Source organism: Mya arenaria, chromosome 15 (assembly GCF_026914265.1).
Source record: "Mya arenaria isolate MELC-2E11 chromosome 15, ASM2691426v1".
Taxonomy (NCBI): domain Eukaryota; kingdom Metazoa; phylum Mollusca; class Bivalvia; order Myida; family Myidae; genus Mya; species Mya arenaria.
Window position 1 is genome coordinate 13,988,398 of NC_069136.1, and position 27,683 is coordinate 14,016,080.

At 34.6% G+C, this 27,683-nt stretch overlaps 1 protein-coding gene across 2 annotated transcripts; it reads left to right on the plus strand.

The window, feature by feature from the left end:
- Positions 1-8,058: 8,058 nt before the first annotated feature.
- Positions 8,059-26,910, plus strand: LOC128220257 (glutamate receptor ionotropic, kainate 2-like). Of its 2 annotated transcripts, none has more exons than XM_052928586.1 (18): positions 8,059-8,170; positions 11,398-11,517; positions 12,034-12,167; positions 12,883-13,038; positions 15,265-15,355; positions 16,124-16,314; positions 16,855-17,040; positions 18,304-18,438; positions 18,986-19,210; positions 19,570-19,670; positions 20,360-20,456; positions 21,683-21,906; positions 22,760-22,872; positions 23,722-23,942; positions 24,785-24,917; positions 25,562-25,694; positions 25,979-26,142; positions 26,251-26,910. In XM_052928586.1, the coding sequence occupies exons 2-18, from the start codon at positions 11,487-11,489 to the stop codon at positions 26,373-26,375; spliced, it is 2,460 nt and encodes an 819-aa protein (XP_052784546.1). In that variant the 5' UTR covers positions 8,059-8,170; positions 11,398-11,486; the 3' UTR covers positions 26,376-26,910. The 2 variants fall into 2 exon arrangements, with proteins under 2 accessions (XP_052784546.1, XP_052784545.1); XM_052928585.1 differs by lacking the exon at positions 8,059-8,170 and adding an exon at positions 8,222-8,413.
- The last annotated feature ends 773 nt before the right edge of the window (positions 26,911-27,683 follow it).

Genomic DNA, 27,683 nt, shown 5'->3' on the forward strand with positions numbered 1-27,683 from the left:
ATAGTTGTTTGATCGGATTAAACCCAGCCTTCTTCATCATTCGTTTCATATTGGAACTGAGTTTGTTGACCCTGACCTGATTTATGTGAAAACATCTTGTCTGATGTTTGTTATTTGTTTTTGACAGCGCGAATGAATAATATTTTGTGAAATGGTGTCCTAGTTTACATAGTTATTACTTATATCATAAGTTTTAAATCATTTCAAATGATGTGGTATTCTTAAAGGGTCAGATGGAGATGGGATCCCTAATCAGTGAAGTACTTGGGGTTTTCCTATAAGTTTATTATGATTTGTTCTATTATTTAGTTTCCTCAAGTTAATGCATACTTTTACCTTTTACGTTTTTTTACGGAAACAGTGAGGTTTGTGCACGTAAACTGGTTACACCCCCAGTAAATTTACATTTTACTGACCGTTCCAAGGCGGTACCTAACAATCCTTTATAAACATACATAGTTTTTTATATATATATACAGTATGTATGCACTGTGTTGTTTGTAGAGTATTGTGCTGTTCTTTCATGTTTCTTGTTTGTGATTTTTTTTATTTTTGTGTTCGTTGTCTTTGGCGTTTACCCAGTGCCATTAAATCGGGTTTATGTTTAAACTTTTTGCTACTGAGCTTGATTCTGTAGTTTTGCACTGAAGTATTAAATCAGTTTAAATGATGTGGTATTCTTAAAGGGTGCCTTTTAAGAATCTAGAACTAGTTTTTAAACTCCTTCCATGTTGTGTATACGTTATTAACAAGTCTTTGTATGTCGGTTGAAGAGTACAAGTGAATTCCAGCATTAACTTCAAAAACCGTTTCCTTGTACACAGGGTGGGAGAAAGAAAAATCGAACAGAGACTCAGTAAAGTTTGAATCCATTTAATATCATGCACTTTGGTTAGGATATTTATTGTTCGGTCGTAAAATGTAGGATCAACCGTGCGCTAATATCCCATTTCCCTTTCAGATTCATAGCTTTGTCTTACGTCTACCCCAGGCTTTTCATAATTAATTTCCGCAGCTATAGATTACGAACAATTAAGCCAGCAAGTAATTCCATTGAAAGAATTTTCAATCATCTATTATTTAATAAGGTATTAAAGCGCCTTTGTGATACAATCTATCTGCTACGATGTCGTCCATAATGGTCAATAACATTTTCTGGAACGTTAAACAGACTTCTGTCAGCGCCTGGAATGTAGCAGCGAATTGCAAAGTGTCTCATAAGTATGTGAATTGGAAAGTGGGGTAATTTAAATCAGATCATTGAGTATTGATTAGGCCATTAGTGTATGTAAATCAAATGTCACCACAATTATAAAGTAAACAGTAAGTTCAGAGTGTTTTCTTGCACATGGCATTCTTTCCTACATAACTGTCATTGCCTGACTTTGTTTTATCATATAAACAATAATTCTGATTAAAATCTGCATTTTTCCGCCCTTCGTAACTCTCTATTCGCTAACGAATATTTTTTTTGCTCAGAAACGGAAAAAAAATAGTTAGGGTCGGCGCATGTTTATAGGTAGTGTCGGCTTACCCGAAACGGACATATATTTTTTTAGGCCTCATTGATTAAATTTCACAACTTTACTTGTCTACAAGGCTTACGTTTTAGACAAGTGTCAGGGGTAAAAGGTAGCATATGATTGGTGTATGCCCTTTTGTGTGGGCCAATGACAATCTACGATTTAAAAAAAGAGTTCATCAATTCAATGTTGATCGATTTTGACGAATGCACAGAGTCAGAGTCCAACTGTGACGAAAAAAGTTCCACAGCATATATTTCAGTCAGTATTTTAAACGAGTGTCTATGGCCTACAACCACTCATTCTATTTTCTGTAGATTGCTTAAAAATGTACATATAAATAATGTACAGTGTCATATTGCCAGTCGTCCCCTGCAGATCTTGCAGTACTTTCAGTACATTGCTTTCTATCTAAATGATATGTACCATTAGTAATTCATTTGTTTTAATATACTGAAACGGATGAATAAATATTAAAGAAACTGATTCATTTTAGGTATGCCGTTTTTTATTTGAACGAAAGGTGAAGAAAACACAGTTTTTCTACCTTATGAAACGATAGTTGGTTACTGTTAATATTTTAGGACCCACCATTTATTTAATGTTTTTGCATTTTCAGGTCAACATGGTTACAGTCTTGTATAATATAATATTTTCCATAAATGCATTATTTAGTTAGTTGTTTAAGACTTATAACTCATTTTTTGTTATACATGTGTATGCATTGATTTTGAAAACTAGTACTTCTTTAAAATCATGACGATTTGATGAAGGGTTTCGTTGATATATTAAGCAGAAAGTAGCTTTGAAAAATAGCCATTTAGAAATATAGGAAACATTCTTAACAAATAAATCTACGAATTCCCGTTAAATATTGCGTGTAAAATTCTTACTTAAATAGTTTTAAGTTATGCCTATGTTATCCCTAATGATATGATTTGTTTTAAAAAAACAACGAAAATTAGAAAAACATACAGGAAACATTTGTGGAAAATATGAGATAAAAGTGCGGTAGTTGCTCCCTCTGGAGTCACTCTATCGGATTTCCTAACAAAGGAGAATCATGCTTGTGTTGCATTTATAATTACGTGGCCATTCGAATTGAATTATTTAAGACAGTATCTTTGTTATCAATGTCAGTACATCACAGTCGATACAAGTCCGTATTGAGATTTGAATAATGCGGTTTTTATTTCTAATACTGGAATTTAATATTGATAGTAGAGTGACATTTGTAACAATACTGACTGTACACATCAATATATATCCGGGAGCATTATTTTTTTCAAGCAAACTAAATCATGCATTTACAATTAATTCTCGCCGTTTTTAATGTAATGTAAACTATATGCCAGTAAATATGAATACATGAAGAATTTTATTTAAATTTTACAGTTGTACTAGGTGAGTCCCTAAATCGGAACACTGTCGGCACTTTTTTGAAATATTTTTAGTTAGACTTGCACCACAACTACAAAATTTTCCATCAGCATACTAGGATTCAAGACCAATTGGTTGATATAATTGGTATTTTTCAAGATACTTCCAATATGCATGAAAATAACTTTTTTAACCGCACAGTCAAGGACTGCCGTTTTTGTCTTGTTCTTTGGAACTTGTATCTAAGGCAAGCGTCTTTAATGATTAAAATTGTAAATAAACTGATCGGAATCGGAAAAACGCTTTTATAACGGGTGTTCCATATTTAGGTACTGTTCATATTTAGGTACTCAACCAGTACAGTTGTTCCATCACTATCAATTCCGGAGTGTTATTGTGATAATGTAAAAACAAAATCAAATCTCATTATCACGTGCGTTTATGAATACATTTCTGGTTTTTCATGACTAAACGCTCATTAGAATAATACTATATTTGTTACAAAATCAAAATGATCAGACTTTGATTCAAGTAAGCGAAATTATCTAAATACTCGACGTCGTTCAGTCTATAAATAATTATCCAGGAATCCCAATGGAATTGCTTGTATTTATTAAAATATGTGAACATTAGAATGAAAACGACAAATCAAAGGCTTGTACAAAATTTTCGTACCAATCTGCACTAAATTACATAAAGCTAAGTAACTTTTTAAAGTTTATACTTAATACTCGAATATAAGTGTGTACTCATTTTATTCAATTTATTGACCAGTCCACTGACTTAAAATAGCATATCAGATAAATATAACGTTTATAATGTCCGAACTTGAAAGTATATCTGAAATACATATTCATTAACATTCTTTCAAAAGAAAGATTAAAACTGAGAGTTTTGGAACGGAAAAATATAACAATTCACAGAACACTTTATCACTAGAGATTAAGTAACAAATACAGTTTTTAAATGCTAATGAATACCATTAATTAAGGTTAAAAATGATACATTTCGTCATAAAGCATGTTTTTGTATGTCGTTGACAAAAGGATATCAATTGCATCTTCTCGGCAAGATCCGTATATAGTCCGGGGGCAGAGATGGTTGACCCTGCATTGTTGTATTAAGTTTTTTTTACTGTTGATTTTGGTAGCCAAGGGTCTCTTTTTTCAGAAACTGCTTGATGACATGTTGTCACCTTTGAGCAATTTGAGAAATTCAAGATGGCGTCCAAGATGGCCGCCATTACATATAAATGACCATAACTCCCTACCTGTTCATCATAGGAAGGTGATTTTTGTCTCTATACCTAGGTTTTAGGGGTCAAGCTATCCATTAGAACTAAGTATTATGTTAATATCGTATTACATAATAGTAATTTCCAAGATGGCTGCCAAGATTGCCGCCGTAACACTTAAACTGGCATATATATTATTTACTCCAAATTAGTCGTGAAGGTGTCTATCCCTGAGTATTTTGGAGACACATCTATCTGTATCAGATCAGAGTTCATATACTGATGATGTCATCTACAAATCCAAGATGGCTGCCAGTTTACAAGCACTGGTATATCTTCTATACTATTCAATCTTGGTGGAAAATATGAAAAGGTAAACGACCTCAGGTGTTATATTATAACAAATGTTCTTTAATTGTAAATCTGAATTCTCCGAGACTACCAAAAGCATATTATACAATTCATAATTAAGGATGGCTACCACTTTACCAAATAATCTACACTGTTGTACATTGTGTTGCCCATGTGCATCACAAAGACATGCAATCAGCTATGATGTCGGGTTACAGCAACCCTGATTTTAGCAGGCGCAAAATATTGTGCATTTCATGTTTGCAGAGTTGCAACTACAAGCACGTGAACTGCATGGAGTAGTACTGTGACATCCACATTTTATTAGACGTAGTACCATCTGTGGGGCTAGTTCGACTTCATCAGGTAGGGTGACTGGTTGAAGGGACTTGTTTTGGTCATCCTTTACCCAACCATATTCCGTTGAGTCCAACTCGGGTGGATTCTGCGCTTCCAGTGACCGCCATACCAAAGCCTGATAGTGAGCTCTTTTAACATTCTCTTTGAATGCCTCAGTTGTTGGTGGCAAGGTACACAACTTCGGTGTTGATGACCCTTTGCCTGTTTGTGACAGCCATACCTTTAACCTTGTCTCTGACATTGTACTACAGTCTGTTTGTCCATAGCACGCGGAAATGAAGGAGGTAGCCTGTTGAATAACAGATTCCATAGAATGCCCTGGTGCACCCAACAAGTTAAGTGAGTGCCCCGATCGAAGTGTTTTGAGTACAGTAGCCTTTCCAATTTTAAAATAGGAGGCGACGGTGTCACAGCCAGAAAGTGTATGTGCCGGGAGTATTCCTTCGACTATTTGACAATGCTTCTGCACAGTTTTGCCTATATCAAGCACCGCCCTTCCTTTGATGGGGGACTCCATCAATACAACATTCTTGAGATTTGCCATGTGATGATAATGCAGCAACAGTACAAAGACATCAGTGTCATCGGCAACAACAGTGATTTTGCTTTCTGCATTTTCCGCGGCACAACTCAAGACCTGTTGGACAATGATGTTATCTGCTTCTTCGTGTGAAGTTGACAGATCTGCTCGTGAGATGACAACTCCACCTTCACTGATTTCGATTGGCACCGGATCTGCTCCTGTTACCACTAACTTGTGATGTTGTGTGTTGTCCTCATGAAACTTCTTATCCTGGACAAAATCATCAACTATCAGTTGCATCAGTTGCTTCTTGTTTTTGGAAGAGGTTAGTAGAATCGTCTGCGCTGGAAGTTTACTGTTGACTTGCAAATGATGAGCCCTACTGACACCAGTTGCCCTAGATCCTCTGGTAACACTCTTCGTGCTGTAATCATAATATCTGTCAAATATCAGATACACGTCCTCGACCCGTAACCTTTTTCCTATGGCATATTTGAAGTTCGCTATATAGTCTTTCACAGACCCATCAGCAGGCCAAGAAACTACCCAAAGTATTGCTGAGCCATCGAGTACACTAACATTTGCACCACCAGCAACTCTATCAGACACCTCAAAATTTTCTTCAAGGTAGATTTAGATTTCGCAATCCTCATATCTCCAGCATCATCAAACATGGACGTTGGAACTGGCGCAAGTTCATGACCAAGCACATCCTTAATGTCAATGTCCCGCCCACTAACCTGTAGGCCAATCACCCTTGCGTAAATCAAATTGGTATCCAATACTTTCACAGCTCCGACCTTCACATGCATCCCTGCATGATCCATAGTAAAAACCTTTTTCGTGATGGTTTCATAAAGTCCCTGCGGTAACCGACTTTCGAAAACTGTCATTAGTTCAGTCCCGATTGTGACAGCATTGTGGACATTGACTTCAGTTGAACCAATCTGGCCACTAACTACATATACTATACCACTGGGGTGTGCCGCAGAATCTAAAGGATTAATGCAAGTGTCGAGTTTTTGTCTGATTCCATCTCGGTCTTTCTTGTCTTCAGCAATCCTGGCTTTTGCCTCTTCTTTGTGTGTTGTCACCACCTTACTTTGAGTGTCCTCATCCGTCATGTCATCCAGATCAGATTCCAACCTGCTGCATGCATGCAATCTAAGGGCCCATACCTTCAGCGTTTCTGGCTTAAGCGTGATGCCAACTATCCCCCCAGGAGCATGCCCATACCGCATGAAGGTCGTCTCAATCATCATGACGCTCCAGATGCCATTCCATAAGCCAGCAGAATGGTGCATAACATGCTCACCCTTCATAAAGTGTGACAACACCTCCTGTGGTAGCCGTTCCATCTCACTAAGGTAGCACAAGAAGGCAATCTTGGCAGCCATCTTGGAAATTACTATTATGTAATACGATATTAACATAATACTTAGTTCTAATGGATAGCTTGACCCCTAAAACCTAGGTATAGAGACAAAAATCACCTTCCTATGATGAACAGGTAGGGAGTTATGGTCATTTATATGTAATGGCGGCCATCTTGGACGCCATCTTGAATTTCTCAAATTGCTCAAGGGTGACAACATGTCATCAAGCAGTTTCTGAAAATAGAGACCATTGGCTACCGAAACCAACAGTAAAAAAAACTTAATACAACAATGCAAGGTTAAGGGGAAAAATGGCAGTTGGCTCCCAGACTAATAGGTTCTGATATTGAAAGTAAGACATATTTATAGCTTAGGTAAGTAGAACTGTCAAATACGTCACTTATTGTTTTAATATTTCAATATAATACCTGATACATATTGATATTTCATCGACATATCGATAAATAAAGATATCGATAAATGTTATTGCGATACACATGGAACTCGAACTTGCTTGTATCGTATATATCTCATATGCATATTCACACAGTAGTCTAAACACAGACCATAAAATAATATTATAAAATATGTTGATTCTTTTTACTATTCTTAATCTTTTTCCTGTCGATGTTGGATGTTTGTTTGCTACATTTTGGTTTCACTCTTGCATTCTGTTTATCCTTAAGCTTGGTAACGACCACGCATACTGTATACAAATTTGGTGGGTTTATTTTATACGTTTCATGTAATTTATAGAAAAATAACGAGCACAACAACTGAAAATGAACACATGGAATCATTTTGTTATCACGGTCTGCACTAGAAAGTAGGATCGACCGTGTATATTGATGGTCTGTTTCTTCTTAAAATATGCACTCTTACTCAAAAATAAGATGTACCACAATTAATAAAAAAAATCATTTAACGAAAAAGGATGATTAAAAATCGAAAATTCGTATGAAAGATACCGTGCTTAATTAATTTGAAAGAAAGGTGCAGAAAACACCTTAGGTTATTCTACCTAATAAGACAATATTTGATAGCTGTAAATCTTTTAGCACTCAAGAGTCATCTAATATTGGTGCATTTTCAGCTATTAAATACATTCTTAATTTCAGTAATTGATAATTTCCATTAATGCATTATTAACTAGTAATTAGTTGTTTAAAAGCTGTATCACTCAAAATTTATGTTTGTTATATATGTGTATGTATTGATTTGGAATACGAATTCCTCTTGAACTATCATTACCTCACTCCGCTCCGCAGCTCTGTTAGAGCATGCGCATCAAGATAGAGAAAGCTTTCATTACTTTAATGGAACGACTTTAAATTATCTATAATTGAATAGAATATCAAAGTGGCTTTCAGATATCATCTCGTTGTCGTTATTGGACCATTTCATATTCTGGAATGTTAAGCAGGTTTGTTTCCCTGCCTTGAAGGTAACAGGTCATTAGTGTATTGTTGTGATATGTGTATCGGAAAACCGGGTAATTCGAAACGGAGCTTTTAGTGTTGATTAGGCCGTTCAGTATGTCATTCAAATGACAAACATAACGAATTTGTTAGTTATATTTTAAGATAAATTATGGATATGATTTTAACAGTGTGTTTATGGATTATGACAATGCCTGCAGCAACAGGACAAGAGCTTTATAGAATGGGTGCGTTCTTGTTGTTTTCATAATGCATAAAAGCAAATTTAGTCTCTAATGATTTTTAATTTCAATTAACCTTTGGCATTATTCAATCATTATGATAGATATAAACAATTCCCTCATGTATAGTTTTGTTCGTTGTATGCCTTTCGCTTACATTCAGTTTTGACCATGTGCCTTTCAACAGAGTCATCGTAGTTTATTTGGTTAATATCTGTGCCCGTGCACTTTTCATTGTGTTTCATGTACTTCGGACACAATGTAATCATTTTTTGTCTTCATTGGTGCCGACACTATTTGTACACAAAATATTATCTATGTCGGATTTAGAGTTTCTTGGTTTATATTTATATTTATAACTAACTATATAAACTATCTCCGTCATAACGACACTGCTATGTTCATACTAATGTTCATGGAGAATTATATTGAGTGTTCCGACTAATCTGATGACATTTAAAGTCCGTTAGATTACATGCATCCCCGACATTAAAAGTAAAAACAGAAACTGACACTAAAATTATTCATCTTGAATAGGGGAATCAGCAATTTGTCGCACAGAATATTGATTTGATGGTATCACTTTACCGATGTTATAACTGCAACATATTGTGGTAAGAGGTTCTAAGAGTAGAATCTATGGATGAGTGTTATGGCAATATAACGGATATGTCTTGATAATTGTAAAGAACATGTTTAAACTGATTACTTAAAATGATTGAATATTGTTTGAACAACAAGTTAGTCTACATGTCAGTTATTTTTGAGACCTGGTACCTGACAATGACAATAATACTAAGGTTTTATGGCTCAAACTATAAAATCTAAAATTCATCTGATCGATTCTTTCTGACATGACAACAATCCTCCGGTAGAAATTGCGTGTTGAAAGCATTCTTACTTACGCAAACAATTGAAACAAGTATTAGTGAAAAAATTGTTGCTTCCTTACGCCACAGACCACCGGTTGTTCTTACAAAGGAAGCCCTTGCCTGGGATTGCAATTATATTTACTAACCCATATGAAATGAAGTGCGTTATCGAAAAATAGACCTTTAGAACAACGCAACTTCGTACTGAGTGTGCAACAATCAAATCAAATACCGCAATAAAATATTGATTACATCAATGACATTTGTAACAATATTGCCTGTTAACATCACTATATATATCCTGAAACAAGGATTTATTCTATGTGTAAACTTAATGAGATATAGTCCTCAACAATGAACCCTCGACATTATGATAAAGCGACAATTATGGTTTCTATGTTATAGGCGATGATCCGTCGTTGTATTATGTAAGGTTAACTATAGCACTGTAACGCCGCATAACAGCATCGCCGCATAAACGAAATCGACAACGTTTATGCGGTGATTTCTGATGTGGCAAAAAGGCACATTTTCGCCGCATAAACAACAAAACAATTAAAACACATACTAGTACAATAATGGTTGATGATGTGTCATCAAGATCGGTCTGAGTTTTTTGTGTCAAGCTTTGAACAAGATTTTGGAGACGTAAATTCTGACAAAGATTTAGTAAGATCGGATTGAATGAGAACCAAACCAATTGATCTTTCTGCGAAAACGTTTGAATTGACGTTCTGCCCGACTGAAGGTGAGAATATATATTACGACAACGCACCACACCGTCAATTGGGACGATCAGAAAATTGAATCGTCGTATGACGTAACATTTATTCTCGCCTTTTTGTCAGACTGACGGGCATGTACCCTTTACAATGCGGACTTTCAACGTCATTTCAAACGTTTCTAGATAAGTCAATTGTTAACGACGGACAAACAACAGAAATCCAACAATCCTCTTTGTGCATGTGATCTTTGTGCTCTGATGAGCTAAGAATTATTTCCATGTCAAGAACCACTGGTAGTTTTGCGATTATGAAATTAAATCACGTCTAGGTCATCAGCGTAAATCTCTGGTTACCAGGGCAACGAAAAAAAAATTGAAGATTATATTGTTTCCAAAAATTTCAACACAACATTAGTTTGGGGCACTTGAACAAGAGGACTCAGATGACTGATATATGGTCATCATGGACGCCTTTCTTTCATAATTGATTGTGTTCTTTTGCACAAGTCACTTGTAACCAAGAAGATGTAGATGTGAATACTCCAAGGGGAGAAAAAAAATTCAACTTATAATTTTGGCTCAACTGTAAAATATTACCTTTTTTCTGCCTACTTTTCCCTTATTCTTTCAAAATGACAGTAATATGCTTCGCCCTAATCTTAATCATCATCATAATCAACAACATCATCACAACCACCATCACCATAACCACAATCACAACCACCACCACCATCATCTTCCCAACAACCGTTATCATCATCATCATCATCATCATCATCATCATCATCAACGTCATCACCATAGTTTTTGTTGAAATATTAGAACTCTACATCCTCTTTATGCGGCAAAAAGGCACAGTTGCGCCCAAAATAAGCAATTTCTGCTTTATGCGTTGAGCGTCGCCGCATAAACGTGGTCGCCCTGTTTATGCGTTGAAAATCACCGCATAAACGAAAAAAAAACACGTTTACGCTCGGGTCGGGATGAAACTATCTTACACTCTCGGCCATGGAAAATTCTTATAACGTTTCGCGATGAATGTCAGCAAAATGAACTAAGGAGTTCTTTTGTACTGATATTTTTACATCCTATAAACAAGACTTAGGTATCATATATCGACAAGTAGAAAAAATAACGAGTCGTTAAACTCAGTTAATTGACAAAAGAATTTAATTATGATGCAAATTCTTCTTAATTATTTCATTTAACTATTGAAGAAGTAAATCTCGAGATATACGATATCGTATATTTAAACATGCATGTTTATGTTCAGCTAGACTATTTTCTGATTTATTTAAGGGAGTTTTGCATCGTGTTGACTTACATAATACGGGGATATGGCCGTCTGTCCTTACAGATAACGTTCTATCGTCATTGTTTCTTTGTATTTTCAGGTATTCTACACCAGGGAACTTCCAAGTTGGTTGTTGAAAATTTCACGGTTGGAGAGTATAACTCCACCTTTCTCTGGTATGGTGTTGACATGCTGGAGCCCTTTCAACTTCAAAAAGCAGGTACGTTGGGTTGGTGGTCACCACGCCGGGCAATTGAACGTAATTTTGAGAACGCAGGAATATCCATTGCATAGAATATGCATTACACTCTACATATATTTTATTTTGCATCAGAAAGGAGTGTTTATTTGTGATATGGTTATTGCCTTATTTAATTATATGTATGACGCTGTGCAATGTATCGCCTTCATCATATTGAAGATGCATCGATTGTACTAGATATGCAAGAACGAATACAAATTAAAAATGCTTATCTAGAACCTTGTATCAAGAAGAGATTGGATATTGGCCGGTTCTGCTTCAGACGGTTATAAACAATTCAAAGTGACAGTTTTACCAATTTATACAATATGTAATATCTATTAGGTTTTATCTTAAAACGTTGAGGCACAATTCGGTCATATTGATGTTTGCATGTTTTGCTTCGTTTTAAAATGACCCGTATAATTAAGACATTTCTGTCAGGTAGTTTAATATATTTATGTTCTAAAATGTGATTCATTTTGACTATTTAAGTGAACAATTTTGAAGCGCATGATACACCAGATGTCATAATTGTCCTTAATGACGAACACCACGAAGCAGTTGATACCTCTCTACTGTACTCAAAAACACCGTTAATCCATTGGGGTAGACGACCACTCTTTTCGGTAAGCACGGTTTTAACTGCTTCAAGATGCACTCTTACATCCAATTAAGAATTACCACAATTAGTACAATTGTTTTAATATACCAAAAAAGGATGAAATAATGTCGAAAACAATAGTTCTTATGAAGGATAACAAGTTCAATTTGAAGGAAAGGTGCAGAAAACAAGGTATTTCTACTTTATGAGAGGATAGGGGATCACACTTAATCTGTTAGCACTCATCAATCTTTTTTTTTCGTTTTCAGCTACTAAATACACGGTTACAATCTTGTTATCAGTAATAAATATATCCATAAATGCATTATTTAGTAAGTAGTTAAGGTTTATCACTAAACATTTATGTTTGTTATGCGTGTGTATGTAGTGATTTTGAATAAGAGTGCATCTTTAAAGATAAACCACACTATGAGTTTGGTCTCTTCTATATACTTTTTAAAAACAATGTATACCCATAGTTTTGACAGTAGGATACACTAGCTTCATGATCATAATACAAATAACAGTGCGTGATGCTCAAATGAAGTTTTTGTTTTAGACCTATACCAAATCACACTACTAATAACATTTGACCATAAACAAGTACAAACAAATCCGCTCCTTTGCCCTCAAACATGTAGCTTAAACCTTACTTTACAATACTTGTGTTTGTTAAAAAGTGTTTTGGGATTTTGTTTTAATGTATCAATGACACGTTCAATTGCGTTGTAATTCTTCAGCCCAGACATGTTGAAGAAGACGTTACTAAAGGACAGGGTTTGTGCGATCAACTTAATGAGGAAATATCTGATCAAACCACCCCATTCTGCTACACTGATGCGCAACTTGCCTATCGCAAGCAGGAAATCAACAACGACACGCTAGTCATTGAAGAAGTATAAACACACCTAGTCTTTATATAGTATATATGCACTGTGTTTTTTTGTGGAGTTTTGTGCTGTTGTTTCGTGTTTCTTGTTTGTGATTGTTGTTTTGTTGTTGTGTTCTTTGTCTTTGGCGTTTACCCTGCGCCATTAAACGGGTTTTATGTTTAAACTGTTGCCTTCTGGGCTTGTTTCTGTAGCTTTTCATAATAATATTGTCATACAATTTCTTTTTTGTGTTCATAATATTTCTTACACAATTATATTTATGTTTTGGTTTGTCCTGCATAATTTCAGTATTTTGAAAATATATTGTTTATAACTTACAAGTCAAGCCAAATGAATTGCCTATAGGCCTAGGCCTAGGCCTAACCAATTGCACTGTTAGAAATTAACAGATATGACGATATAATGGGGTTTTCCGCCTGTTAAAAACAAAATTCAATTTAAAACAGTTTATCATTCATAATTTAAACTATGGCACATCAATTAATTAACATCGTCGTATAGTTTTTAAAGCTCGGCCAGCGACGATTGACTCATTAAAGCTTGTGACCGCCGTGCGCCAAACGACTTACAGAGTCATAAGTGTACCGCAATGTTTTGTCCACATTAGATATAATCAGAGTGGGGTACAAAGAGGTGCGGGTTCCAAGCAATTTTCAATCACACCGCTTGTTTCTTTACTTGACCAGTGTAAAACAAGCTTAAAATAAAAATGTATCAATATAGCCTATATTATCAGCCAACAAAACGGCTGATCGGCGATCATTAGGTCCCCGCCTGATTAGAACCTGTATAAACTTGATCTTAGTTGGGAATGAAATTTCAAGCATGACTGAATGGAGAAAGTAACTTTTTTAACATGTTGTCAAGAACAGTGTCGTATACGTATCATGCATTAAAAGGGTCAGTGTTGTAATTTGGTTTAAACAATACCTATTAGCATGTAACATATACAATTAAATCAGTCTGACATTTTTTAGCATAATTGAAATAAACAAAGATCAAATATGTTATACATTGAAAACATGCAAATAATACACAATACAGCAGATAAGACAGTATTGAGAAGGAAGCCTTGAAGCTTATGCTATGTCTCGCTTCTGTTAGTGACTCAAGATTCTTATTATGATGCGAAGGTTGCAGTGTTTGAACTATATTTATAATCTGATAGTTGTAAAATGTATAAATGGGTATGTAAAATAAAGAAAATGTCAATACATATACTAACCAACAATGGAGTACTTTTTAGTTGGTCCAAACGGATGCCCTTGTTGAAAAAATAGCATCATTGATTGTACGGAAAATATACTTTATAATAATAATAATAATAATATGTTGGCTCTTCATCCAAAACCTATTACAATTACCCCTTAATCATCTTCGTACATTTTTAGCTCGACTATTCGAAGAATAAGGAGAGCTATCCTAGTCACCCGAACGTCGGCGTCGGTGTCGGCGTAACCACTTATGTTAAAGTTTGCGTACCACCTCAAATATTTTCAAAGTCCATTGACATATGGCTTTGAAACTTTGCAAACTTATTCACCAGAATTTACGTTATAGTTTGCATACCACCTCAAATAGTTTTAAAGTCCATTGATATATGGCTTTGAAACTTTGCACTCTTGTTTACCATCATGCCCCCAACCTGTACACAGGAGGAGGTAACTCTATCAAGCATTTTGACAAAATAATGCCCCTTTTTCTACTTAGAATTTACGTTAAAGTTGAAAGGTATGATCATACCGTTTGTCATAAAATTTGACGATGAAGTTGTAATCAGTAACTCCAAGTTGAATATTTAAAAACAACGTTTTTTGATCGGACGTGTTTGATTTGTTACGTTTTATAGGGTATACCAATTTAACATATTTCAGGTAATGGGGGATTGTTGTTAAACTTTCCAGCAAGCGCAAGATACCCAGGTTAAAGATATTGAGCATGTATTCACTCTCCTGACAATAAAAAAACAGGTCTGCACGTAAATGTGCATTATTAACACCCATAGAATACCTTCTGTTTGCCGATAAAAAATATTTGAGAATTTAATGAATTATCACATACAATACAAAGCACTTTACAAACATCAGAACATGCATAAGACTAGTTCACCGTTATTTGTGGTAAACGAGGTAACAAGTGTTGGTCATTCTTTTAAAAGACACACTTATAAAATGTATTACTTTTGTTTACATTCAGTATTCAGGAGTGTATTCTTGTATATGTTTTCAGATTGAGGTTAGAGTGCCGATTGTTGTGAGCAACATCATCGTCCAGGCCTTAAAGTGGCAGTCGGTCTTCATATTTTACGATACATCAACATGTAGGTATTTTTTTCAGCTATATTCTTTTTCAGTCGTCATTTATATGATTTCCCAAGCTGAATAAAATTTCATTACGTAATTGTGAAATTATATTTCTGTTTAGTCAAACGAATTACTAGGATTGAAATTTTAGACATAAATTTCTTGAAAGCACGGAATGCAGAAGTCAATTTGTGATCTGGGAATTGGGGTCCTTCGTAGGTAGGATAAATGCAAAATGAATGACCTGTCATTTCGTAAAACTCAATTTATAATTCATTATAGAAAACAAAACACTTCTGCAATGCTAACATTGATATGATAAAATCGCTACAAAAGCTAGTTAGAAAAAAGTGCACAGTCTCACAATCGTATACAACTATGAATTATGTTTTAGATATAGAGATACAATTAACGTACAAATTGCTCGATATTATTTAAAAAAAACGACTTTTTCATGATGACGCATATACAATATACCACCATCTTAAGCAATGGATGTTGTTAGAATTACAAATTGAATGAACATATGTATCGATTTATGATATTGTATAAGCAATGTATAGTTTTGTTTTATGTGTGCTATAATCTCTTATACCCCATACACTGAGTGGCAATGCATGTTTTAAGGTATATTTAGTATGTGATATATATATGTTGTATTGATGAGACGTTGATAAACTATTAAATATATATTTTTCGAAAAGTGATAACTTATTTGTATTTATTTGTTATCTACACTTTTAATTTCACACCCTTTTGCTGTTAAAGTTATGTCAACATTTCAGTACAAGACGTGAGTGACCTTGTGGATGAGCTTTCAAAGAATGCGGTCAAGGTCATAACATTTAACGTCGACAAAATCTTGGATATGACAGATGTACTTCTCCGCGCGTATAGCACCGTAAAGTCGGCTGAATCGCACGTCAACTTTGCAGTTTTGTGCAGATATAACTGCATCCGTAGAGTTTTATACAGGGCATGTAGTAATCCCTTTATTTAAAAAGTTAAACCAAACTCATTTGAACTCGTTTCCTATTGTTAAAGTGAAACTCGTATTCAAAATCAATAAATACGAATGTATAACAAATATAAATTTGAGAGATAAACCTTTAACTTTTTACTAAATAATGTATTTATGGTAACTATCAATTACTGATAACCAGATTGTGTCCGTGTTTTAAATAGCTCAGAACGCACAAATATTTAATGACTGGTGTTTCCTAAAATATTTACATTGATCAACTTTCGTCTCATAAGATAGAAATACCGATGTTTTTACACAATTCTTTGAAATCAAACACGGTATCCTTCATTAGAACCATTATTTGCGATATTAATTAATCCATTTTGGTAAATTTAAAGACTTGTATTATATTTTGTACAATGTACATCTTTTTTGGGAGTAAGAGTGCATCTTTAATTACAGACATACAATTTACATAAGCTCACTCGTCTTATGTAAGCTTATATAAAATTTCATTTGTGAACAATTAATGATACCACACATATATTACAGGCGAACACGTTTGATCAGGACAACGGTAAGATGAAGTCCCTTTTGAAAATGTTTTCTCGTTGGCTTGTCGCTGCTTACGAACACAACGTAGATACCATAGAGACCATGATATCATGTGCCTCCAACATTGATAATTTGGCCGTTATCGCATTTCCAGAAATCACCACATCAACATCAATAAAAGAGGTATGATTTACCCATATGTGCACTTGATAATGTATTGTGGTTTACTTATTCGAATGCCTTTAATGGACAAAACACGTTTTAAGTTGATAATTTGTTAAAACCTTTATCGAGCATCGACCTGGTCTTCTATAACCGAGATTATACCCCCATCTTCCATGGCCGAGAGTGTAAGATATGTTCATTCCGACTCGAGCGTAGGGTTATTTTCGGAAACGAGGTTTAGCGAGTTTCCGCAAAACACCCTGCGCGAGGGTCGAGATGAACCTATCTTACACGAGCAGCTATGGTAGATGCTTATCTCCCACCTCAGTTAAACAAAATTAAGTAAAAATGTACTTTTTGCGGGAACACTTTTGTGCTTAGTGAAAATAATTGCGTATGGATATGCGATAATTCGTGGTTGTCATGGATATGCGTGCAGTGATTCAGCTTATGTTTATAGTAAAATCGGTCTTTAAATAGCTCTAAGGAGAGAGAAGCATTTTTTCTTGAAAGGTGCGTGAAAACTGTTTTATGGTAACTTTTGAAGCGAGAAATAATTAATTAGCGTTCTAAATATTGCGATAAGACAAGGTTTCCATGATGCTACAGACGACAGTCTTCAACAAGGGAGGTAATTACAATCTGGCGACCATTAAAAACGAGTTCCATACGGGCATTTTATCTTCGCATTTGGGCAAGATAAGAATTTCTAGCATGGTTAAATAATTTGGTCTACTTATCTGAGGTGGGAGAAAAAACGAATCCATATAAGTATTTACATAGTATGATAACTTAATCCTTTAGAAAAAAACAACAATAACGAGTAATGATATTTTGATTGTAAAACAACGGGTTGAATTCTTGTACTAGACGGTTTGCAATAACAGATAGTTTTGTCAATATTTTTTTATGCATTTGAAAATTTTGTTGAAATATTTATAACCGATATAACTAAAAGGTGAAACAAATACAACGGAATCTTCCGTTCGGATTTCATTATTTCACGGACAATTAACATAAATACTGGTATTTTGCAAATACAGAACCAAATGGGTTAAACGCATTATTAAGGCTAATAGTTATTTGTATATCAACATTATACGTTTCCAAAAATATCCTTGTTTTAACAAGCGAGTGTTTTAATATATATATATAGCAATTTAATTCTTTTTTGTTTTAGTCTCTGAAAACAACATAAACTATCCCTTTTCACCGACCCAGTAATCGACGAAAACAAGACAGTGTTGATCTGTCTAACGATGTAATTCGCTGTTGTTTCAGTCACTGAATTCAACATTAACTACCTTTTTCACCGACCAAGCAATCGATGAGAGTTTATATCCTGATGGCATAGACGTACAAAGACCCAATTCATCAACTAAGCGGAAGGAAGCACTAATTAACAGTTTACATAAGGTATTTCTTACTTTACAACTATCTACGTCATTATATACCAGACATCGAACTGTCTCATCACTGCTTGCTGTATGCTTTCCGTTGGTAATAGTTAACAATGTCATTTGCTTTGTAAAGTTGCTTTGCTCTTGCAATAATTGCCAACGCTCGTGTATAATTTCAATAACTTAGATTGTACGCTCATTAGCTTTTGTTTCGTTTCGCACGTTAGCTGTTTGCCAAGCAAATAGTTACAATGAAGTGTGTTTTATGGTGTCATCTACTACACTTATACAAATCATGCTAACATTGCAGTTAGTTAATAAGGCGAAAGTTTCAATCATTTCTGAAGATGGTTAATTTATCGAAAAAAAGGCATTTTTCCATTTGTTGAGAATAACTTCTGAATAACTTATTCAGATGTTTGGTTAGCTTTTTATGGTGAATAGATTACAGCTTTATCGTTTAACAAATACGTTCTGATAGTTGACCGTTTCGATTTATAATTTATCTTTACGTTTTGTATTAAAATTATTCTGTTTTAAAATATATCTTTTTTATTGTAAAGGGTTCAGGTACTTGGTATCGCGAAAGCCAGTGCGCAGCCTTACGAATTGACACCCTGATGTGGACACCCAAGGGGCGGGGTTTCAGTCATGTGGGCTATGTTAATTGCCGAAGTTACGATGAGACAAGTAATTGGTCACTAGCAGACATAGTTATATTGTCAGACGTGTTTCCTAACATACATTTCGCTTACAATAAACGTCAGTTTCTGGTGTCCACACTTCATGTAAGTCAAGGTTTTAAAACATCATGTATGTGCAAGTTATCATTTGAATAATTTGTCATTTTTAAACTATTTTGTTTCTTATAGAATTCCTTATAAAAGTTATTGTAATCTTATCATGTGACTGCATGATGTTTGAGTTTTTGCCCCAAGATTAACAATGGTAGAGCTCAGATAAAAATTACTTAACAATTATCTCACTATACATCATTAGTTCCCCGTGTTCTTAGTGTTAGATATTAAATGTTTTAGTCCATGTACCATTTGGGTCCAAAAACTAAACTTTTTGTTGGGTGCTTTGTCTTTGTTCGGAAGAAAAAGGCGTATATTTGGTATATGAAAAAAGCTGTTTTACCGTTTAGTACGAACCATTTGTGAAGAAAACGGTGGTAAACGGGACAGCGAAGTTTAGTGGCATCTGTATGGATCTACTTGAAGAACTTGCCAAGACCTTAAATTTTACGTAAGTTTGTTGAATTTTGAGTTGTTTGTCAGTTCTGATGAATTCATATTTGACACATTCAATTCATCATAATTATACATGTATGTACTTGCATTGACCGTAGAGACGTTGAGTTTCTATTCTACTGTCTTTAATGCTAGTTGTAAAATCCCATTAACCATTGACAGCTTGGCCATCATAACGTTTGTTCTTGAAGGATACTTGATCTGACGCAACGCAAGAAATAATACCCATTGCAAGATAGTTACTAATGTTTTGTCTTACCATATAGCTTTGATTTAAAGATATTGGATGCGTCGTTGAATTCAGCACTTTGTTTACATTATTGCGGCACAAGACTTCAAATGCACAAGAAGGGATTTGTTTCTGTTAGTTTATTCTGACTTCTGTTTCTTGTGCTATTAAACATGCTCATAGTAAGGTGTTTGTGAACGTGGTTCGCATTATTTATTTGCTAAAATTATCATTTATAAATACACTTCAATTGGGTTGCTCTTCATTTGTATGAACATGTATAAGTCATAGTCCCGTTTGTCGGGTACAAACAGCAGTTGAATTCACTTATGTTATAGCAGTTTGTCCAGATGTATATACATGTAATCCATGATAATCTTAAATTTCGTTCAAGGCCTTTTTTCAGATATAATGTAACATTTTAATAGCAATACTATCACGTACTATTTATCCAGGTATAATTTGACGGAACCTGATGACCAAAAGTGGGGTTCAACAGAGGACAGAATCAACCCACAATTTAATGGTATGATCGGCCAACTGCAAAGAGAGGTTTGTTTGAATAATTCTTGTCGGTTGTCTTATGTATCGTTCTTAAAAGAGCTCATTTATTATTAAAGCTATTTTCATGAGTATGTTATCAGGTTGTGGTGTTTATATATGTGTATGTGGTGCTAATGCGTTTTGTGTACCGAGTATGTCTTATATAGCGTTCTTTAAAGAGCTCATTCATTATTAAAGCTATTTTCATGAGTATGTTATCAGGTTGTGGTGTTTATATATGTGTATGTGGTGCTAATGCGTTTTGTGTACCGAGTATGTCTTATATAGAGTTCTTTGAAGAGCTCATTCATTATTAAAGCTATTTTGATGAGTATGTGGTCAGGTTGTGGTGTTTGTATATATGTTTGCGGTGCTAATACGTTTTGTGTACCGAGTATATTTTGTTTGGGCCCTTGCCTGGTGCCTCTTTACAGGGTTTATCTTGGAATTACCGACTTCTGTGCTTGTCCTTGTGCTTTTAAAGCTGCACTCTCACAGATATACCATTTTTACAACTTTTTTATTTTTTGTCTTGGAAAGAGCAAATTATTGCGTAAATATCTGCAAACCAATGATATAGGATTGTTGACAAAAGATCAGATTGCAGATTTTCATATTTCCGTTCGAAAATTAATGTTTTATGGCTACAGCCGTTACTAACGGTTTAATAAATATGCATAAAACATCAATTTTTTAATATAATTATAAAAGCCTGGGATCGTATTTTTTGTCAGCAGTCTTATATAACTGGTTTCAATGGATTTTCGCAAAAATGGGCTCGTTCCAAGACAAAAAATAAAAAAAGTTGTCAAAACGTTCAATCTGTGAGAGTGCAGATTTAATTGTATCATTGATACATACGAAACATCTATTAAATACAAAACATATACCACAAACAAAAACATCTGTATTATAATTATTTTAAGAGAATCATTTTTGTACTGATTAAATGGGAACTACTTTCAAACCGGTTTTGCACAAGCTTTCAATTCCGTATGTCCAGCTGCATTCTTATATTCCGATAACTATATAATACTATTGTCTTTTATTTCCAAAACAGAATGATTACGAAGTGGTGTTGTTAAGTAAGGAACGATCGTTAAAGGTCACGTACATAATCATGAACATCTCGATCGTTCACACTCTAAGATTACTTGTCATCGTTTTCCTATTTGTAAGTGTATGAGCTTAGAAATCTGGAATACAATTAGTAGAAATAGCATAACTTTTTCTAGGAGGTTGACATCGTCGCAGCAGACATTTCTATTCAGAAGGAGAGAGAAATGGTCATGGACTTCATGTTTCCGTTTTTTTACGGATCGACGTCAGTCGTCATCAAGAAGCCGGACCCAAACAGGCGAAAATGGAGAACACTTGTTGACCCATTTAAAAGCGAAGTTCTTGCCTTTATTGGTATCGTACTGATTGCTGCATCTGTGATTGGATTTCTGTTTGAAAAGTATGTCCGAGGTTTCTTATTTAATCATTCAAACATCGTACCAGCAGCAAATTGGTTAACTCTCTGGTTTGGCCAAATATAGCGAAAACAATTATTGATTGCGCAATTTATCCAATTATTGCTGTTAAGCTATGAAATCATTTAGATGTGATAACTGGCTTAGAGATAACCTAGGGATCAACCTTCTTTATAGTTTGATGCAGATTGTGTCTAGCTTTAGTAAAAGGATATCAACTGGGAACAATATTTATTGCATACCGGAAACGGATTTCTAGGCATGTCACGAGTGCTTATACCGCCATGTAAGATAAGTCACGAGCATTAATTCGACATATTAACAATTTTGAATGTATAAGTGTATGTCATTAATGCTTTAAAAAGGACTAATATGAAATTTGAAAACAATAAATTAATAAAATAAACAAATTAATTTAACAAATTATTCAAACTCTTTTAAAAACGATGTTTATGGGAAATCTAAAAATTGTTTTCTAATTATAACGCGTCGTGACGATAGTAAAATATTACTGAGCGTTTGAATTTTAATTATTGAATTAGAATAAGTCGAAATTAAGAGGTGTTGAACCTGTGCCTGAAATTTAACAATATATGTTTAATGTCCCCGATGCGCAAATAATCTTGGCACGTGCGTATAACAAATTCGTACAAATAAAGAATGTAGAAAAAACAAATAAATATGTAGGTTTTTTACATTGTAATTAAAGGTACGAATACATATATTTGGTATTCAATTGCATTGTGTTTCTTTTATCATTTCAACGATGGTTTGAACATAAGTCTAGGTTATTTCCAGCTTGTTTACGAAAAAATAATAATATAGATTAACTTGCAGGTTTAACCCGTTTTATTGCAATCCTGACAACGCCCGCCTTCGGTCAGAGACCTATGGACTACATACAATACATGATGCGTTCTGGTACATGTATGGCGCATTGCTTTCACAGGGTAAACTCCATACGATGTTTGTGTGAATGTAGTATTGTTAATTAGAACGGTTATGCACTTATGTGCTAGTTAGTGACAAGAAGTTGGGTGTTTGTACTGCTTTTCTACTTCACTTCTTATGTCAATGCTAAATTGCATTCGTCTATTGTAAATACAATGTACTTGAAATATAAAATAGCCAATGAAAATGGTATACATGTTTGATGATTCGTTTTCTAAAAACGAGTGAAACATGAATAACTGATCAGAAAATTATATCCCTCAGATTTGATTTTATTTCCAGTTCACAAGCTCATTGTTATGTTTTGATATGTTGTGCATTTTTGTTATGCATTGAGCTTATGTTCCTGTTATCAATATACACGCCTTTAAATAAAGATTCTTGAATCTTGTATCTTGATTGTAAATAAGCTCAAAAACATGTTACTCAGTTTTTGTTTAATGTTATTTATTGTTTGTATCTCATACTTGATGGTTTATTGATAAAAATGATGGAGTCTATCCTAATAAACGCACTTACAGGTTATCGACATGTAATTTTAGTACTGTTATCGTCAATTTAGGCCGTTTCACTGTACAACACCACTAAAATCAATTTATGTTTGGTTTTCAATTGGTAATTAAAACCATCAAATATAAAAGGCTTCTTTTAATGTGAGATAGCAATATGTTTTTACAAAGTGAGAACCAAAAAAACGTCAATCAAATTATATTAAGACATGTCGTTGTGACACAAACACAGTTTAAGACATATGACCGTGTTGACTCCCTTACAGTTAGATTCAATTGATATTTTTTAAAGGTAAATCTAATTTTTTTCGGGCAGCAGTGATTTATTTTTGGTTTTAGGTGGAGTCAATCTGCCAGAATCTAATGCAGGACGAACATTTGTCAGTTGCTGGTGGTTGTTCTGCATTGTTATCGTTGCCACGTACTGTGGGAACCTCATAGCCTTTCTGACCGTCTCGAAGGATCCACCACCATTTAACACTCTAGAAGAAATGGCAAAGTTCAAGGACGAGTATAGATGGGGCATTCAGGCTGGCACTCACTGGGAGATTGTTTTCAAGGTCAGATTATTTCTCAAGTCGTTAGTTTAAACTCATTTATTTAACAGCGATTGATTTATTTTTACAGCATTATATCAATTACTTTCGTTGGCCCGATTATACGCAAGAGTTTGGTCATGTGTGTCGGGAGAAACCGGAGTACCCGGAGACAACCAACTTTTCCGGCTTGGTGACCACAAACCAAACTCACATGCCGGGAATCAAACCCGTTTCGCCTGGTGAGAAGCGAGTGCTCTAACCACTGCACTTACCGGATAACCCAAGTCGTTAAAACGGTCGATACAGGATATAGCAGACATGTGTATCCGTTTCAAATATGTATATATTGTTTGTTCAAAATATCTAAGTAGATTCTATTTACAATGCACCGTTAATGTGTATCGAAGAAAGATACGCGTTTTTACACTTTTGGTACAATTTGATATTGCTTGTTGAAACACTATTTAGAAATGTTATTCCATTGTCTGGTTTTAGTCTTTATTTCAACTGAAATTTGAAGTGAACAAAAAGAAAGTATTTGGAATAATTTGATTGATTTTTTCTACACGTAAAATACTTTTAAATGATAAAAAACATAGTATGGAGTCACCAGACACCCAGAAAGTACAATAAGGAGTATCTGATACTTCAAGCGTCATTATTGTTTATCTGACCATGTGCATCGTAGGACAACCGTTATCACACATTACCGCAATTGAGAAACTCTAATTTCAACTTACATAATTGTTAAATATGCAGTTGTTCGCTTTACACTTTATGTGTTCACAAACAAGATTTAAAATGTGTCTTAATACATTAGGCAGTATTAAAAGGTCAAACAAGTGTTTTAATTGTGGTCTCAGACATCGACGAGGAAAGAATTTCGGGCAATCGGCGACGCATGGATGGAGTTCAACAAGACTGATCCCGACGTTATATCGACGGACGTCGACGTTCATATGGCAAAGGTCAAAGAGGGATTCTATGGTTGGATAGGTATGAAAGTTTCGGTTTCATATCATATGTAAGCATACGAGCAATGTATTATATGAAGATGCAATATCACTTTAGGGAAAACTCAGCAGAAGTAAATTCCTTTTACTGTAGACATTACATACCATTGATAAGGCAGACTAGCTTTTGTTAAAGATGCACTCTTACTCCAAAATAATATTTACCAGAATTAATACAATTGTTTCAATATACCAAAAAGGATGAATAAATGTCAAAAACAATAATTCTTATGAAGGATACCGAGTTTAATTTGAAAGACAGGTGCAGAAAACACGATATTTTACCTTATGAGACGAAAGTTGATCACTGTAAATCTTTTAGCACCCACTAATCCTTTAATATTTTTGCATCTATTAAGTACACGGTTATAATCTATGTATCAGCAATTAATATTTTCCATAAATGCATTATTTAGTAAGTAGTTAAAGGTTTATTACTCACCATTTATGTTGTCTATTCATGTGTTTGTATTGATGTTGAATAAGAGTGTCACTTTAAGTATGTTCGTGACTTATATGTTTGTAGGTTTCAACCCTTCGAATCTAGTAAACAATTGGTTGAATATGAACGAATCTGACACGACATTTTTTAAATTGTATAGCATTGCTTTTTGTTAATGTGAACAGGTGACACTGTTGTGATCGAAATGGCACTAACAAAGGACTGTGACCTGCTTATGATAAAAGAACGATTCTTGCCTCTGAAATACGCCTTCGGATTTACAAACAACTCCCCACATGCGCAGATATTCTCCAAACAGTAAGACAATTGTTATGATTTCTGTATATGACAATACTATTTCAAATGATATAATCATTCAAAAATGCCAAAAAACTCAATGTGTTTCAATTTCTTTCAAACATCTTTCTGTTAAATGATTGTTAGTAAAGGAGTTAATTGCGTGATTGATGTCATTTTCGAGCTATGAACGCAGCTTGTTAAAGTATGTTGTTTCCGAAATCTACTGAGATTCTCGAAAGTTTAGTGCACACTCGTCTTCCCTAAAAAAAGATGAATCTTAGAATTGTCTTGATTTTATGCAGGATGTTGTCTATCCACGAGTCAGGTTTGTTACAAGTTTGGAAGAGACGGTGGTGGCCGAAGTCTAAGATCATATGCCCGGGCTCTATTGTGACAGAGGCTAAACCGATATCGATCATTGACGTACAGAGTGCTTTCTACGTCGCTGCTGGAGGTGCACTTCTTGGTAGGTGAAACATCGCGGTTTTCTAACGTGTTTTAATAAAATATTACGAAATATAAGAGAAAATATGGTCATTCAAGTACATAATTGTTTTAAATGTGTCTTTTTCAGGACTACTTGCTTTTCTAACGGAATTGTTGGTAGTTCGCATTCAGAAATATATCCAGTCCAAAAATCCAAAGCCGACACGAAGTTCTTGCGAACCCATTCGAGTTGTTCAACAAGACTACAATTAGTTTCATCTTTCCTGATACTTAAAACAATGTTCGTGCCGTCTTTGAATAACGAAAAAAAAACAACAACGTTTCAATATATCGTACATGCGTTTTGTTATATTTGTTATAATAGGTCCCATCAATTATGCGTCATTACAAGCAGTAAAACCCCGTTGACTCGAGCTCGCTTGATTCGAATACCTCGTTGGCTCGAACTAAATGTAAATGACCGATTTCTGTAAACGGAAGGTAAACATTTCTGCTTGGCTCGAGTTTTCAGAGGCTCGAAGAATTTTCGCCAGTCCCTTGGATTTCGAGCCAAAAGGGTTCAACTGTATGTATGCGTGCAATTCAGCGGATTATATGATTAAACTGTGCGACGTACTCGTCACGATGATGTATAACAAACATAAATACTGAGTGATAAACCTTTAACTACTTACTAAATAATGCATTTATGGAAAATATTAATTACCGATATCGCGATTGTAACCGTTTGTTTAATAGCTGAAAACACCAGGTTATTAAAAGATTGGTGAGTGCTAAAAGATTTACTGTGATCTACTGTTGTCCCAAAGGGTAGAAATACCGTGTTTCCTGCACCATTCCTTTTAAATTTATTTCGGTATCCTTCATGGGAACCATTGATTTCGACATTTCTTTATCATGTTTTAGTATATTAAAACAAATGTATTTATTGTGGTTAATCTTATTTGGGAGTAAAAGTACGTTTTTAAAATCTCAAATAGAATTGTGGAATAAAGGAATGTAAACTCTGAAAGAATTACTGGCAGATAATTAAAACCAAGTCAGGGCTCTAACGAAATGATCGTAAATAACATAAAGAGGAAGGACAACTGCTCTCCGCCCCCCTACAAACACATAATGAGAATAACGCAGTCACCGGAGCAGGGGGCACTTCACTTCACCGGATGTTCCGAATACGACACTGCTTGAAAAGAAATACACATGCGCTTGTACATTACTCTAAACACAAATTTTAACTAGACCGTAGAGGTTTGTTTACTGGTTGACACTAAATATAAAAATCTTGAAAGTATAACGAGAGTTTAAGAATGTAACAAGTGAGAACGACTTCAACCAAGGACAATTTTGATCAGAGCATAAATACAACAATAATTTTCCGAATTGTGAATAGCTGCATCAAAAATGTTTTTGAAGTTCAATGCATTACACACATTAGAAAAGAAATATGGAAAACAATGGTTAAATGCTTCACTCATAATTCTGTTTTAGACTGCAACAAGTCGCTGCTATAGCATTTACGGTAAGGCGGAGAAGGCGCGCGGTCGTCGTTGTCGACTTTGT

Coding starts and splice junctions, on each gene's coding strand:
- LOC128220257 (XM_052928585.1), top strand. CDS start 8,338: ATGGATATGATTTTAACAGTGTGTTTATGGATTATGACAATGCCTGCA. Junction 8,414..11,397: donor ACAAGAGCTTTATAGAATGG/GTGCGTTCTTGT, acceptor TTGTATTTTCAG/GTATTCTACACCAGGGAACT. Junction 23,943..24,784: donor ACTGGGAGATTGTTTTCAAG/GTCAGATTATTT, acceptor TTGTGGTCTCAG/ACATCGACGAGGAAAGAATT.